Source organism: Marmota monax, unplaced genomic scaffold, assembly GCF_021218885.2.
Source record: "Marmota monax isolate L192 unplaced genomic scaffold, Marmota_monax_Labrador192_F-V1.1 WCK01_AAM20220418_F8-fsc00274, whole genome shotgun sequence".
Lineage (NCBI taxonomy): Eukaryota > Metazoa > Chordata > Mammalia > Rodentia > Sciuridae > Marmota > Marmota monax.
In genome coordinates, this window is record NW_026694547.1 from 1,578,932 (window position 1) to 1,596,054 (window position 17,123).

The window sequence follows — 17,123 nt, forward strand, 5'->3', positions numbered from 1 at the left end:
TGTGGGTCCCTGGCAGGTGGAGGTACCACCAATTGATTTGTGTAACACAGTGCTAAGAAAAATCAGGATCAGAATCATAATGTCTATCTTCCTACTCTCCCAAATCAGGAGAAAGAGCAAAAGGCAGAGGGGAAAGGTGAGACCAGGGGCTGTTTCTAGCCGTTGCACCCCCCAAAGACTTAGCTTTTAAAGCAAGATCAACTAGGAACCTCTATAAAAGTTTTATTCTGATGCTTTCTCCATAAGAAGGATGCAGGAAGTATTTTTATTATTTACATATGTTTATATACATTCATTTAAAAATGAATTCAAATGAGTATTGTACTCTGCAGTATAGACTTATTAGTTATTAAAAGTGTTGTGGAGTTTATTTCCTCTATGTGCAGCATGAACTATTGCATTCCGCTTAGTGAGCAGTGGCTGTGATATTCCAGGACTCTCCTGGGAGTGCCATGAGTGGCACCCCACTCTTTCTAGCTCTGCAGAGTTTCTACTCCAAGGAAATCTACACGGGAAAAGTATTTGTGTATAGAATACAGCAGCATTCTCCAGAGACCCTGTGCATTAACCCAGAAATACTGTACTCACATACATTGTAGCTATAACATAAAACACAGTGACATTTCAGAGCTTCTAAGGAATCGGTACAAACTTAGAACTAGCAAAAGGCCCTGTGTGGGGGGAGGGTATGCAATTTGTAGAAGCATGTGATCCCCAAAGCTGCTACTTACTTTTCCAGCAATGAGAGCATATCTTCATATTTTTGTATTATTCTCTTTCCTTCAGCAGATTCCATGCAACTGTGGGCACCCAGGAGAAAAAAATGACACAGAATTAGAAGACGGTGAAGGAATTGTCTCAGGAACAAACTGCACCTCTGCATCTCAGAAAGAAGAAACTGTATGGCTTTGGGGGCTGATTCCCAAATGCCCCTAAATAAGTTGACATTCTTCTTCTTCTTCGACAGCCTCCTCAGGCCACTAGGGGGCAGCTGTACCTGCTAGAACACAGGTGGTCCCACAAGTGGTATGCATGTTATGACCTTTCCTGCCCAGAACTCTCCAGACCCCTCAGCTAGCAAAGTTAGTCATGCAGGAGGTAATTGAGGTCCCTCACAATTATGAATAAAAGGGAAACTGAGCTATTAAAGAAAAACTCTAGATGCCATAGTTTTCCATATTTAAGAAACGATTAATTTAGCATTGTGTGTATATAAACATATGTAAATAACAATGTTTTATATATAATGTTATATATAATATATACAATATAACTATATATAATATATAACAATATTATATATGAAACATTGTTTTATATTTAATATATAATATATTATATATATATTATACTATATATCATTATACATAATATATTATATATAATTATGTATAATTATATATATTAAATATATATTATATAATATATATAATGATATTTCTCCTTCTCTAAAATCCATCCAGGACACATGATCAGAAACACTGATGATCCTTATTATATTTTCATGAGGGTCTTACACACCTCTCATCACCCAAATACATGTACACACAATGCACATATATGTGTGCGCACATAGACATACATGCATGTGCACATGTGTACTCACACACACTCAAAGGCCTCTGCAGAAATGCTGAGGCCCACAGAGGAGTCAGCAGAGTCTAACCTGCCGCCCTGTTACCCATAACTGCTCCCTCTGCTTTTGACACTTGCTGCAACATGAAACGAAAGTCCAGCTCCTGGGAAGATGGATGACGTATCCTGAATTTCCAGAAACTGTCACAGTAACTGTTTGGAGGTCTAGGTTTTTTGTTTTTGTTTTCTGGGCTGCTAGTAAAGTGAGGCAGCTTATTGTAATGATTCTTTAAAATTCATTTGCTCTTTAAACTATTACTGTGTTTCTTCATATGATCCCTCACACCCACTGAAGGAGCACTGGGCTCCCAGTCATTTCATGCCCTTTTGTGGTGAATGAGCAGCAAGGAGAAGCAGAAGTGCTCCAGGGCAGGTGGACCGGCTCACACCTTGCTCTCACTTTACAAGCTGCAGGATCTCTGCAGGCCTCCCATTCCCTAAATTTCCCCAACCCCAGACCCCTATAGCCAGGTGTGTTGGCTGAAGATGATGCACAACTGCCTCCTATTGGAGAATAGTTCTGCCAAAGATAGACACCTTGATCAAGGTCAAGCCCTCCCCAGGAAACCTCACATCCAAGGACTAGCTGATGTTGGGGGTGCAACAGCCAGACAGTTCTGAGAAACTGGTCCTCCCTGAAGGATCTGTTGAAGCCTTATTTGCAACTACACAGCAGTTCAGATTCTCCCTCTGCTCAATCTCTTTTCTCTTACTACCTCACAGATGCTATTTCTGAGAGCATCTTTGTCAGTAACTACACATGCCTGCTTTCTCGGAGACAGACCAATGACAACTTTGCAGTCCATATTCCTGGAAGCAGCCCAAACATCCCTCCCCACCACATTCACTCCCCTCCACTTTAAGGGACATGTCTGAAAAGCATGAAGGATTAGCTGTGCTCTACTCCTGGCCAAACCAGAGACCCCTGGGAAGAGCTCTGGGCTAGAAGCACTAAAGACCCAGACAGATCTTTCAGTCATTTCCTTGGCTGTCTCTAAGAACTTAGGTGAGTCACCTCATTTCTTTCTGTCTGTTTTCTTTATCTGCAGAATAAAGAGCTCGCCTAGACTGGAGCAGATGCTCCAAATGGCCACACACTGGGCAGACCTCGCCCACAGGCATGCTTTGTTAGATCTGTGTAGAGTTTGGGGAGAAATGGAATCCTTAATCATTTTAAAGTTCGATATTCAACACTAACAATTTCCAGTTTTGCTGGGCATGGTGGTGCATGCCTGTAATCCCAGCAGCTTGGGAGGCTGAGGCAGCCAGCTTTAGGAATTTAGGGAGGCCCTAAGCCACTTAGTGCGACCCTGGCTCCAAATTTAAAAAAATAAAAAATAAAATATGCTGGGGATGTGGCTCAGTGGTTAAGCACCACTGGATTCAATCCCTGGCACCAAAAAAAAAAAAAAAAGTCAGCTTCTATCCAACACTCAAGAATATGGGGGCTGCTTTTCGAGATGGTGATACTCAAATGGAGTGGTGGCAGCCCCCTGAGGACCCCATCCCACTCTCCCATACATACCCTCTGCCTCACTAGTTATTATGCCTCTTGAGGTTGCAGAAGGTCTTTAGTCTCACTACCTGAGGGTCTCACAGTTCATCCTAACTTCCAAAAGCCTGTGATGCCTACAGCCAGTTCTAGTTCCTTTGCTTCTGTTGTGCTTGCCAAAGACAAGTGCTTTCAACACAGCCGAGTCTTTTAGAAAGAGGGATCAGAGAAAGACTTCCTGTACCTAGGGAGCATCCTAAGCATGATGTCCCAACTAGCTACTCTCACTCCCTCCTATTGGACTCTAAGTATCTCAGTTTCTAGACTCAGCCACAAAACAGGCCCATGGTTTCGCATCCGGGTTACTATCAGAAGCACATGAGGAACTTGCTGAAGAAACAGATTCACAGTCCAGACCAGGCTCATATTCAGCAGGTAACAGGTGTGCCCCAGGGTGTTCTATTCAACAAGGTACTCACACTACAGTTTAGAAAGCACAGGCTTCATCTTCAGTAGCCTCAGCTGCAGAGTCATTGAGTCACAGAAAGGGAGAGATGTGGAAGACCTCCACAGAGCTTGAAATCCCTGCTTTATTTTCCTCTAGAAATGAATGTCACAGAGCAAAGCCTGCTAGACTGTGGTTGGTTAAGCCTCACTCAATATCAAGGGACCCGGAACTCAGTTCAAATGTATGAGTATCTTTACTATTTGGCTATAGGTACCTAGACCATTGTTGGAAATGGAAAGAAATAAAGATGGTTTTCATGCCTTAGGCAAGTGAGCTGCATTTCTACACTCAAAAAATGCACCACAGCAGGAACAAACCTGACATTCAGGAATGAGATACTCACCGATGCGTGATACGTTTGAAGTTGCCAAAGGGACCCTGGATACGTTGCCTCAGCTCCTGTGCCCAGCGGAGGCCCCCGGCCACAGCAGGCATGTTCTTGTGCACCGGGGAGAACCCTGGGGACATGGCACAGCCAGACTGAAGTGAGGCTACAGGCCCCTATAGTTCCCTCCACCCTGCGGATACTTCCTGCCAGTTACTTCGATATTGCTGCATCTACCTCCACACTAAGGTCACCTAGGCTCACACTGAGGAGTTCCTGCAAGCTCACCAGGTTCTGTTAAAGAGGAAATAAAAGCAACCCTGGAAAAAATATAAGAGCATCAGAGGACATGGGTTCCCTGCCGAGCCATTCTGATTTAATTGGTCTGGGTGCTTGGTCATAGGTAATTTTTTTAGAAGCTCTGAAGATAATTCTACCTCTAGAATTTGGTAGAGATAATCTCTCTACCAACAGGGTGGAGAGATACTGCTTTGAACAGACAACTCTCTCTGGGCCTCAGTTTTCTCATCTATAAAATGAGAATAATATCTTCCCTGTTTAATGAACTTGGAAAGTTTCCATGAGAATTCAACAAGGTTAAGAATGACACAAGTCATGTGAATCATAAAGCATCTGAGCAGGGTCAGTGCAGCCTAGACACTCTTACTTTAGTTCATGTGTTTTGTACATTTACCTATAACTACTTGTTAAGATTTACCAAATGTGAGATTTTATTTTTTAAAAAAAATAAACGAACACAGTTTTCAACTTCCCTGGTAAAATGAGAAGATTGGCAACAATCCAATGCCAATTATAACTAGCAATGGGATCCTAAGAGTGGACACTTCCTTTATCACTCCCTAATGTCTCACACTCAGCCCAGGGTCATTATTTTCACTTCCTGTGAGTCTTCATGATCAGAAAAATTCTAAGATGACTCCAGTGACCCTCATCCTTGCATAATCCTCTCCTCTTTAAGTGTGGATAGAAACTGTGGCCATGATAAGATGCCATTCCATGTCCATATTACATTATGGAGCAGAAGGAAGAGGATCTTGGGTGGACCTCACCTTATCAAGCAAATTGGTAAAACAGAGCTCTGGCAAGAGGTGGAAGAGGATGTCAGAGATTGGCAGCGTGGGAGAGTTCAGTGTGTCATGGCTGGCTTGAAGATGAAAGTAGCTATCTAGTGAGAAATGTGGGTGGCTTCCAGTTTGGGGGAGAAGCTTCTGTTGGTAGCCAACAAGGAATTGGAGACCTCAGGCCTACAGTCACAAGCAACTGGATTCTACCAACAGGAATAAACTTGGATGTGGATTTATCCCTCTGAGAACCTCCAGATGATAACTAAGCCTGGCCAACTCCTCGATGTCGGTCTCATGACGTAGAGCCGAGATCCCAGATACACCATACTGGACTTCTGTCCTTCAGGAACTGTGGGCTGAAGGATGGGTGTTGTTTAAAGCTAATAACAGTTGTGCATATTTCCCACACAGAAACAGAAAACCCATATGGCTCCTGAAGAGTTTGAGTTCTCATACTCTGTTCTTGACTATAAGAAGTGAGGAGAGTTGTCCTACATGAAGCTGGACCAACCAACTGTCTGAGAATGATTTCTTCAGTGAAGGCCATTCTTAGTGACTTCACTCTGAAACCTGTTTCATAATCAAAATGGCCCTGGTTTTTAGCTACTTATAAACCTTAAACAAATTCCCATTGCCCACATAATAAGGTCTTTCAGATTCCTTAATGTGGGACTCAGAGCATTTTACATTTGGACTGCAAACTCCATGACTGAACTGCTCTCTCTCTGCATATTTTGTTTGGTTATAGGCAGTACTGGCTGATCATCTTCCACATTGTCTCATGTCTTTTCTTTGAAGCCCTTTGCCTCTTCCCCCTTGCTCTCAATCCCCCCAAATTTTAGGGCTCAGCTCCATACTCCTCTCCCATAGATTTACCTGGGAATCTCTCAGCCACAATTCACCTTGTTTTGTCCTTATCAATCAGGTGGAGCACTATTCAGACCCTATGAACAAATGCCTTTCACTATTCATTATTTAATTAAATAGTTGATTATTCTTGATCATAAAATAACTAAGAATAAAATAACCATAAAATAGTTATTATTTTATCCCTTAAACCAGACTTGCCATTACACAGAGTGCCTGCAAAGAAATCTTGCAACGACTCAAGAAATGTTTGTAAAGCTGAAACAAACTCACTGGTTTGACTTTCAAACAAATACAATAGGGCATTGAATTGTAATAAGAATGGAGACATCACACCTCTGCAAGGTAACGAGCTGCCCTTTGTCAGGCTCCTGCGGGTTCCTCCCACCAGAAGCATGGTTGCCATGGCAGTGGAAGGGATAAGAAACTTTTCTCTGGCATGTATAATCTATTCTGAAGGGCGGTATGCTGAAGATTAATCAGTGTGGCAACAGTGATCAGGGGTCCACTCGCATGTGATGCCAAGGTCACTATGACGTTCAAGGTTTCACTGCTCTAGCTCAGCCTGCCAGTCTCAGCCCTAGATACAGGAAACCTACAGTGCACTGAACCCTGCAATCACTCAAGATGGTCTGGAATTTCAAGCAAAAGGGTCATGCTTGCCCTTCTTGGACAGTGTCATAGACCCATATATAGACATTTAACAAATATGAGGGCGATGCATTGAACCTTTCCTGTAACTCAATTTCCCTATCAAAACCCCTTGTAACAAACATACCAAGTTCTGCCTCTTCCTGGATGTGCTGACTGTAGATGGTCCTCACTGCATCCAGCTCTTCACTGAACATTCCGATGAGGACGAGGTATTTATTTGATACATCCCGTGCTACCAGTGGTCTGTCCAGGAGGTTTCCTGCTATGTCTAGCAGCTGAAGAAGAAAAGGTCACACATTAAACATTTCCAAGCTTCCATAAATCCTGCTTCTTGGTTTTTCCTTCCTATGTCTATTAATGCAAGAGGGGTGCACAATTGTTGCAGAATCGGAGCAGTAATTATTAGTATGAGATTATTCCTACTGTTTCTCCTTTTCCTTTGCTTCTAAAATAGACGGACTCCTGTCTCCTGGGCTACGTACCAGACTCTTTTCTCTCATAAAAATCGGAACAAAAGGAAAACTAAGGATGCTAGGAAGGTTAAATTGATTTAAAGGTCGAAGTTTTAAAAAGGTTAAATAATAACCTAAAACAGAAGAGAGGTGATTGTGGAAAAGAAAAGAAATGAGCTAAGCAGGTTGGGTTTGGGGAGAATTTGTAGAGCTGAAAAGTGAGAGTGAGAGCCGGAAAAATATTGCAGAGAAGAGTTGCACTGAGAAAGGAGGTAATAGTTAAGGATAATTTGAAGATGTATTAAAACAGCCTTAACCCTCTGGTGCTTCCTGAAGCAGTAGAATCAAGAAGTAAAATGCATTTAATTACCTCTTGTTCCTGGCTTGCGTTTCTTTGATTGTGAGGCTGCTCTGAGGCCAGGCTATGAAGGACATCAGGTATACTTAGGACATACCAATACACTGCTTCTAAACTTGCCTTCCAGTATAGTCTCCCATCTCTATGGGTGCTTCTAGTCAGAAGTTGACCAGGGACAGGCAGTGGGTGATAAAACCTGGCCTTTGATCTCGGAATGTGGTACATTTCAAAAAAAACATTTTGTTTTTCTAAAAACAACTAAAGTATGTGTGACTGAGAATATATGTGTCCACAGTTTAAAATATTTATTCTCTGACTCTGTGCAGAAAAATGTTTGCCAACCCTTGCTTTTAAGTTAATGAGTACAAGAGACACAGTGTCAAGGTTTTATCCACATATCTATCCTGGAAGCTGGGTAGACCCCCATTTGTCTGAGACCTCATGCTCGTTCTGTTGACACCTTATTTCACATTGGGACATTCTCACCACTTTTTTTCTTTACTGCCTTTCGGAGTCCAGAGCAGGAGAGAGAGAGTGAGCTCCAGGAGGTGATTGGCATGGGCTCAGAATTGGAGATGGTTTTGGGTCTCCAGGACATGTCATAGGGAATGATCATGACATGCAGAGAAGAGCCCATATAGATGGGGGGTGCAGTCCTGGGTCAGATTGGGGTGGGGCGCAATCCTGGGTCAGAAATGTCTCAGGTCAGACAACTCAAAGGCCCTTTAATGATTCCAGTGTACTCTGAGGAGTTGATAAAGGTATCAAAGCTTTCCATTGAAAGATTAAAAACAGCTTTTCCTCAACAAAAATCACCTAGATACCTGGTAGAAAGTAGTTGCTTCTTGAAGGAGGTATAAGAGAGTGGGTCTCCACTGAGCCCTGTGGCTCAAATCTCCTGTTGGTAATGTGTAGACCTGTCAGCTGAGGAAGCCCTGGGGCCAGCCTACACTGTTTGACTCCTGGTCTTTAGCCTGGATGTACCTTGGCTGGCCATAACCTCTAAGGTACATCAGTGGTTGGATGATTGTACGGCAGTAACAGGGTTAACAGAAGTCAGAGGATCTCTCTGGTCAGCCCCTATTCCCAGAACCCTGAAAAAGCACTTATTTTCATGAAGTTATATCCATTGGAACTTTTGCTTTGGCTGGAGGAGGAGAGAAGGGTTTTGACTTCTTGTTGTTGAGTTGGCCAACAAGGGAGATCAAAGCATGTGAAAGGGCCTTGGGAACCACCTTGATTGGCCTCACTTTTAATGGGCAGCTGAGGAGAGTCATGGCCAGAAGATAAAGAATCTGCTTTGATGAGAGTCATTTGAGACTCCATATAAACAGTGCTGCTTTAGGAACAATATTGGAAAGAGCTCCCTTTTCTTCTACCCAGACTCTTCAATAAAATTTCAAGGATTAGAATTTGTAGAACCCAGAGAGATATGTTTTGGCCTACATGTACGTATTTTCATGGTGGGAACCATCTAACAAGCAGTGGAAAGACTTCTTCAAACACCTTCCTGGACAAATGAAGTTCCCCAGGGATATTATAAACATAGAGTAGAGACGCACAATGATTTCATAGAGCCACTTGAGAATACATGGAAGGGCTCTATTGAAGACTTCTTGAAAGCTCTTGTTTAGAGGAATTCATGAGTGGAATGGGCATTCTCAGTGCAAGAATGGAGTTATGGTTTCAAAATTAGTTCAAGTGCTTGAAGAGGGACTCCTGGAAATTTTATTCAGTGAGTTATGAAAGATAAAGTGATTATTAAAGTTTACACAGACACACATACACTCACACACACACACACACAGAGGCTAGTAAGACCTGGACTATTTGGGTTACTTAATATTCCAAAATAGCACAGATTCATCCAGCCAAGGTTTAAACTCTCTTACAATTGTCCCACTGATCATTTAGTCTCTATTTGGACATTTTCAGTGACCAGAAAGTAAACTACTTTTCAAAGAAGTCCATTCCACCTTAAAGTTTTGAAGGATGTCTCTGTCCTCTATTGCCTCTCTGTAACTTCCTCCTGACTCTAAAAGCCTCTTCAGAGTTTACGTTAGATCTCTCCCGTGTTATCACATCTTCCAGTCTCACAACTCCACATGCTCTGGACCACCCGATCTGGACTAGATAGAGTGAGAGCACAGGTCTTATTCTGGTGACTGACGCTGGTCCTGAGATCCATCATAGGATCACAGGTAAGTGGGTTGATCTAGTTTGCATCAATCTGGTAGCATGGCTAAACAGCCATGGTATTACAGAGCCGTGGTTTCAGATGGTGACCACAGTAGACCTTCTCACTTTTACTGGTTATAAGGTGATAAAGCGTGGCACTGAAGAGGGCATTGCAGAAGAAACTCTTTTTAAAAGTGTTTTCTAATGCCATGTTTTCAGAGAAGCATAAGTAATCAATCTGACTCTGCACACTCCCTTGCCATAGGACATTTACATCCCTATCTACCAGACAGAGAAGAAGATTTTTAGGAGTAAAATAGTTGGGATACTATCCTTACCATCCTCTGGTAAAGGCCAGGGGAGTATGGAGCCCGGGGATGGCTTCTGTCCTACTTGTACAAACCTTAAAGGCATGCTCCAAGCCAGGTGTGTCATCGAAAGCTTGAATAAAGATGGTCCCCAATCTTCGGTCAAGATCTTCTACTCTCTGGTTAAATTCAGAGATGTCATTTTCAAATTCCTGAGGAGAGAAAAGTATATGTAAGAAAAACACCATTTTCTGAACACCAGTCCCACTATGGTCGTCACTATTAACCTTTGTGCTTGAATCAGCCATGCCAAAGGTTTATTTTATTTTTATTCCCTAGAATTCATTGTGCTATGACTTGGGATACTATCCTTATCATCCTCTGGTAAAGGATGGTCCATGTAGAGAGTTACCCTGTTATTGAAGAATTTTACCTACACACGCTGGGCAAAATGGCAAAGTGAATCAAATGTGAGGTCGGGACCTTTATCCCTCTTTCTGTGCCCATCTCTTCCACATCCTGGAGCCCCTTCTCTCACCCACAACATCAGCTCATACAACCTCACAATACATCACAACAGCAACATCCCAGCAATGGGGGCTATTCCAACATTACTGCCTACTGTCTTTTCTTCCCCAAGTCAAAACCCCATTTTTTTTGTGTGTAACCAAGTTAATTTAGCCATTAGAAAAAAAAAAGTAAGCTAACTAAATGAATATATACTATTTCCTCTAAGTAGAACCTAATTAATTGAGACAGCAACTAGCCATTGGTTGTGGAGGTTGCTAAATTTAGCAAATAAAAACACTCAGCACCCAGTTGAATTTGAATTTCAAATCAACAATGAATTTTTTTAAAAAATGTAAGTATAATCCAATTACTTTGTTGTGTCTGGCAACCCTCTTCTTAGAGTACAGCAACTTTCAGGAAAAAATTTTGTTGGTTCAAAACTCTAATTTGTGCAATGACTGCTTGTAATGGTTTAAAAATAGTAGTGCATATTTTAAAAAGTAGGAAAATATAGTATAGTTCTATTTCCTAAACCCAACCATGTTTACATGATGATATGTTTCCTTACAATCTTTTTTACCTGTTTCTGGGAGTTTTAAATTTTTATTTTATAGTTGCAAACACATAATATTTACCCTGCTTTGAATTCCCTCATTCATTCATATTCTCTCTCTCTCTCTCTCTCTCTCTCTCTCTCTCTCTCTTAGAATAATGGAATTTCTAAAAAAAAAAAAAAGTGGCATCTCTTGGGTCTGGACAACCAATATCTCTTGTCTGAAGTTACTCAGAGTAGATTACTATCCTAATTTCTCTCTCCTTTTCCCTCCCATTCTCTTGAAATTTCTTATCCATTGACTTTGTCTTTCTTTTTAGGAAATTCCATTCCCTACTTCCATACTGGCTCCTTTTTGTGTTTTGCTCTTGGGCTTTAGAACCCATAGGTCTTCATTTTTCAGAGCTACAGGTGGGATACCAGCTCTTGGTCTCACTCCTGGGAAACACATCCCTGGCTTTTCTTTATCCTCAGGGGATATCCTCACTTATTCCTCCACAAGTCACTGATAAACTTCTGTCCAGGTATGTCTGAACTTTTTTAAAAAAAATTTTATTGATTTTTTAAAAAATAAATGACAGTGGAATGCATTACAATTCTTATTACACATATACAGCACAATTTTTCATATCTCTGGTTGTAAATAAAGTATGTTGGTACCAATTTGTGTCTTCGTACATGTACTTTGGATAATATTCACTTTGCAGTTTCTGCTTCAAGCTTAAAACCTCCCCCCCACTTTTCTTGAGGTATAATAGGCAAATTAAAAATTGTACATGTAAGGTATAGAACTTGATGCTTTGGTATGTTACACACCTTAAAATAAACAAAACCAAGCTATAGAATATCGATCACCTCATGTAGTCACAGATTTACCATTTTCTTCTGTGTGTGTATGTATGTGGGGTGGAGGGTAAGTACCCTTGAGATCTACTCTCTTAAAAAATTTTAGGTACATAGTAAATGATTGTTAACTATCATCACTTTGTACATTAGATGTTTAGAAATCATTCATCTCTTAAACTACTTGAAACTTAGTACCCTTTGATAGCACTTTCTTCCTATAGCCAGTAGTGACCTCTGTTCTCTAATTCTGAGTTTGACTGTTTTAGATTCCACAGATAAGTGAAATCATGCAGTATTGGCTTATTTTATTTAGTTTAAAATGTTTGAAGCCACCTGGTGACCACAGCTTCCATTGTCATTTCCACACCCAGCTAGCTTAGTCTGGAGCAGTTAATGGTGGAGAAAGGCACTTTCTGATCTTTCTCCTAGCACAAACAATAATTAGGATCTCTTTAATAATACAGGAATAATAATAATTTCTCCAGGTACAAGCAGTAACTGATAAAACCACTAGAACACAGAGGCAAATAAAATGCATAGGAAAAAATGCAAGTAAATGCCAGGACCTTATAGGCTAAAGGCATCTGAGACAGGGACAAAGCTTTCAGGTTAGTCCCTCTGAGCCCTACCATGTTCGAGGGGTCCAAGAAGTCATAGGAGCACTCTGAGAAGACCTTGTACATCTCTTGAAATTCCTCATACATTTGCTGGACCTGCTGACCTAAGGAATTCCCTCTGATGCCACTAAACTCAAGCTTTCCCAGTTTGTGGAAATCCAAGGCTGTCTTCAGAAGATCCTATGGGAACAATTCACAAATGAGTTAAAGTCATCATCATTATCATCATCATCACAACCATGGATGGGGAGAGCTGGAAATGATATGGGGGTGGGTGGTGGTTGCTTAGGAAAGTGCGATGCCTGATTAGTTTTGTAACCTTATTATTAGATAGGGTTGGTAAAAATAACTCCTAGTTAAACTCATTAACAATCCAAAAAGAAAGTGGAGATAGATAAGATTCGCAGACACCAAGATAAATAATGGAATGCATGCTTCAACTTTTCTCTTTGTGTTCTAGAAGGAATTATAAACACAACCACTTCATGATTGATGGATTTACCACCAATTTTTATTCTTATTTAAAAAGTCGATTTTGAATGGCTGTTATCTCCTTCTAGACAGTTGTTTAAGGGGATATGGACCGGAAAGCAGACCCTCCAAATGGTTCAAAGGACACATACATGGGGTAACATCAGCCTTCTTACACAATGTCCTCTGCCAAGCAAAAAAAAAAATCTCTTGAAGAGCATCTTTGCCCAGCATCTGCAGCACACTGTGCCATGGCACCATAGGGAACAAAAGTCACTCACTCGTCCTTTCTGTTTTGGGTTTCTTTGTCTTTTACAGGATAACAGTAATAATTAGGGCATGGTTGTGAGAGCTAAACCAGTTAATGCAGCTCTAGGATTTAGGCCACGGGTGGCACACCGTATGTGTTACTGTCACTATTGCTGAAATGGCAGCATCCCCAGCTGTGCTCAGAATGAAATGACAGATGGGTGACACAACCCAGAAGCCTCAGGGAGAGGTCCCTCCCAAGTCCATAAAAAGTTACTCTGCTGGTGCAAAAGCCTCCTGAGCATGTCTAAAAGCATAGGTTGAATTTATCCCTCATGAGTACCTGTCTAAAATCACAAAACCTCCAAACCAAGATACATGTGCTGGCAGGACTTCCCATCTATGAACAGGAAGGAGGAAGGTTAAGGTTACCTTTGTGTCATTTGGGTAAATATTTTGCATGGATCCATGGGAGGGGGCCCTCTACCTTGAGGAGGTTGGAAGGGCAGGAACAGAGTATGCTAAGACACCGATGCTGGACCATACCGAAGGTCCTGGTAGCAGTGTGGGAAATCCCCACAGCCAGTAGCTATGGTACGATTGACAATCAGGCTGATGCAAGCCTGCTTAGTTCCTTTCTCTCTCTGGGACACCAAGTCCAACAGCAGTGACAGAGTCACTGGAAGTGAGGAGAAGTGGCTGATTTCCGCCCCCCCCCCCCGCCACTTTTCCCAGGGGATTACCCATGAAGCCTTAGGCAGCCATCAAGTAGTCCACATTTTTGCTCAGCTATGTTGGGGATGGTCAGCATCAAGCAGCTAGAAAGGGCTGAGGGAGTGGTAGTGTATGGAAGGTCAGAGAGAAGGGAGGAGGACACGGGCCAAGGAAGAGAAGATGTACATTAGAACTGGGGCTCTTGCTAACCTTGGTAGAGGATGGAGTAGTTGCTATTTTAAAATATTAGAAGGAAACATGGGGAAGCACTTCAACACATTGGTATGGGCTACATTTTTTTTTTTGAACAAGACTCTCAAACCACAGAAAACAAAAGCAAAAAATGGAAAATGGATTATATCAAAGTAAGAAGTTTCTACATGGCAAAGGATACAATCAATAGACAGATATAAGGGGAGAAAATGTTTGCAAACTTGTTCATTTGACAAAGCATTCATATCCAGAATATACAATATGTATATTTCTTATATAATGTATATAACAAAACCTCAAATGATGAAATAATAAATTGGATACAGGGTATTTCTTCTCAAAAGAAGAAATTCAAGTGGCCGATGCATTTATGAAAAAAATAATACTCAATTTTACCAGGTATCAGGGGACTGTGAGTCAAAACCACAATGAGATATCATCTCACCCCAGTTAGAATGGCTGTTATCCAAAAGACACACACAAAAATAAATGCTGGTGGGGATGTGGAGAAAGAAAACGCTCATGCACCGTTGAATATAAATTAGCAGAGCTGCTATATAGAACAGTATGGACGTTTCTCATACAAATGAAAAAAAAATCTATCACATTATGCAGCTATCCCACTTCTGGGTATCTACCCAAAGGAAATGATATCAGCATATCAAAAAGACACCTGCATGCCCATGTTTTTGCTGCATTATGCCGTTCACAATAGCTGAAATATGGAACCAGCGGAGATGTCCATCAATGGATGAATAAAGAAAATGTGGTATAAAATTTTTAAAAAAACGATATCTTATAATTTGCAGAAAAAATAGAACTGGAGGACATTATGTTAAGTGATATGAGTCAGATGCAGAGAGACAGGAATGTCATGTTCTCTCCCACACGTGGATATCCAAAAAAAGTTGGTCATAATGTACAATAGGATTACTAGAGGCTGGGAAGGATGTGGGGAGGGGGAAGTGGGAGTCAGATTAAAGGTACCCACACAGAAGTAGATATAAATGGTAAGTTCTAGTATTCTACAGCACAGTTGTGGTGACTATAATTCAAAATTATCTATCGTAGGTTATGAGTAAGCAGAAGAGAAGAACTCAAAGGCTCCACACAGAAAGCAATGGTAAGAAGATGGAAACATTCATTACCTGATTTGTTTAGTACATATTGTATAATGTATTGCAATATTACACTGTTCCCCATAGATGTGTATAATTATCATGAGTAAGTCAAAAATTATTTAAAATGTTTAAAGAGAAGGAAGCGTTAACTATCCTGACTAGATCATTACATACTGTATATGTGTACTAAATTATGACACTGTTTCCCATAATTTTGTACGATAGAAATAATAAAAATACATGTTCAACTTTATGTAGTGGGAAGAAAACTGAAGTGAATTTTATTTGAATGAAATTGACATCGACAGTCATCAAATCTCTCAAAAAGGGCTTAGTTGTCATTGGTTTTACAGGAGAAAATCGTACTCATTCTTCACAATTGCATAAATTTGTCAGTTTCAGTTTTTAGGAAATACTATCTGACCCTCTTAAAAGATAGATCCATTTTGATATGTTTGGTTACATCAGAAAACAAGATGAGAATTTTGTCATACTATGATGAACACTTGAAACATGGTCTTGGATGGTCAGTGAAAGGTGTTTCATCTCTCATATAACAGGTAAATCTTAGATATTAGAGAGATGGTTAATATTCTACCTTTAGAGAAAGTCTAATGGCTGAAAACAATGTTTTCCTAACTTAACAAGCATGGGGGGGATGACCCATTTATTTAGGGCTCAATTAAAGGTCTTAGGGCTTTTCTTATTCTCCCCCTTTCTACCATTCCCAGAATTCTCCGTCCCTTTCTCTGATTTTATATTTTTTTTACTCATGATGGTAGTAAATATATGAAATTCATTCCACTATACTCAGGATGAAAACATCATCCCTTGGGAGAGAACAAGTGGCACTGTAGATAAAGCCTGGGATCCGGGGGCCAAAAAATCTTATCCCACTGTGGCGTTTTAATATGATTGCTTAATGTTGTATTATACAATCTGCTTATTTTCTATCCATGTTTCTGAGTAGGTTGTAAATGTCCCAAAAGGGTCTCCATATCATCAGTGCCTGGAAGAGTCCTGGATGCTGAACAAACATTTGCTGAATGAACGGGTGCCTCCCCATGGTGCTCTGACAGAGCAGCACCCATCCAGAAGACTGCTGAAAGGGTGACAAAGCACCAAGGAACCAGGACCTCTGAAGAATGGTTGGTGAAAACAAGGAAAGTGAGATAGGAGGAGAGAAGCACAAGGCCAGGCCTTTGGATGTCAAAAGGGCCCTTGACTAGTTCAAAGAAACTTCTGTGGACCCACTTTCAACCGTTGAATGAAAGCCGAGGAGCAAAGGAGACAAAGAAGCAGATCTGGTCTCACCATGAGGGTTGAGCCCATGAGATTTCTGATATGTGATGGTTTTAACCTACGGAAAAAAAGATGACAATTTCCCGTGGCTTCATTTAATCAAAAGGAACCATCTAGTGCCTGAACATGCCCAGCCTTAGAATGGGTTGCTGAGAGAAGGAGCAAGCTCCCATCAATGGATGGGCTCTAGCAGAATTTGACAGTAGTGGTATTGTAGAAAATATTCTGAGGCAGGTGGGAAATTGCCTCACCAGTGTAGACATAGATTTTTCATACTGATCCTGGCTAACCCTTTGATTCTTCAATGACTTAGATGTAAACTTTTTTCCCCACTGGTTATTTAAAAGTTCTCAAAAAAAATGTGTAAAGGGCAAATTTAAGCCAATAAGAGGTTTAAATAATATTTTAACATATCCACTTTTATTCATGATGGTAGTGAATGCATGAAATTCATTCCACTATACTCAGGATGAAAACATCATCCTTGGGAGAGAACAAGTGGCATTGTAGATAAATCTTGAGTTCGCACCACCCTGTTTCTGCCATTTACTAGTGATGTGGCTTCAAGGGAGACACTTGGCTTTTCTACAGCTCGCTTTCTTTTCTTGTAAGTGGGGACAATAATATTTAACCTGCCATGGGGTTTCCAAGTTACATGGAAAGTG

General features: G+C 40.9%; 1 protein-coding gene across 2 annotated transcripts in view; it reads right to left on the reverse strand.

Moving 5' to 3' along the window:
• Dnah9 (dynein axonemal heavy chain 9) overlaps window positions 1–17,123 on the reverse strand; it is a 330,995-nt gene that overhangs the window by 288,676 nt on the left and 25,196 nt on the right. For both annotated transcript variants that reach the window (XM_046420725.1, XM_058571595.1), the window contains exons 7-11: window positions 12,401–12,568; window positions 9,958–10,074; window positions 6,691–6,841; window positions 3,979–4,093; window positions 732–800 (exon numbers count right to left, since the gene is read on the reverse strand). In XM_046420725.1, coding sequence (XP_046276681.1) covers window positions 732–800; window positions 3,979–4,093; window positions 6,691–6,841; window positions 9,958–10,074; window positions 12,401–12,568 — 620 coding nt within the window. The remainder of the gene's footprint in view (window positions 1–731; window positions 801–3,978; window positions 4,094–6,690; window positions 6,842–9,957; window positions 10,075–12,400; window positions 12,569–17,123) is intronic.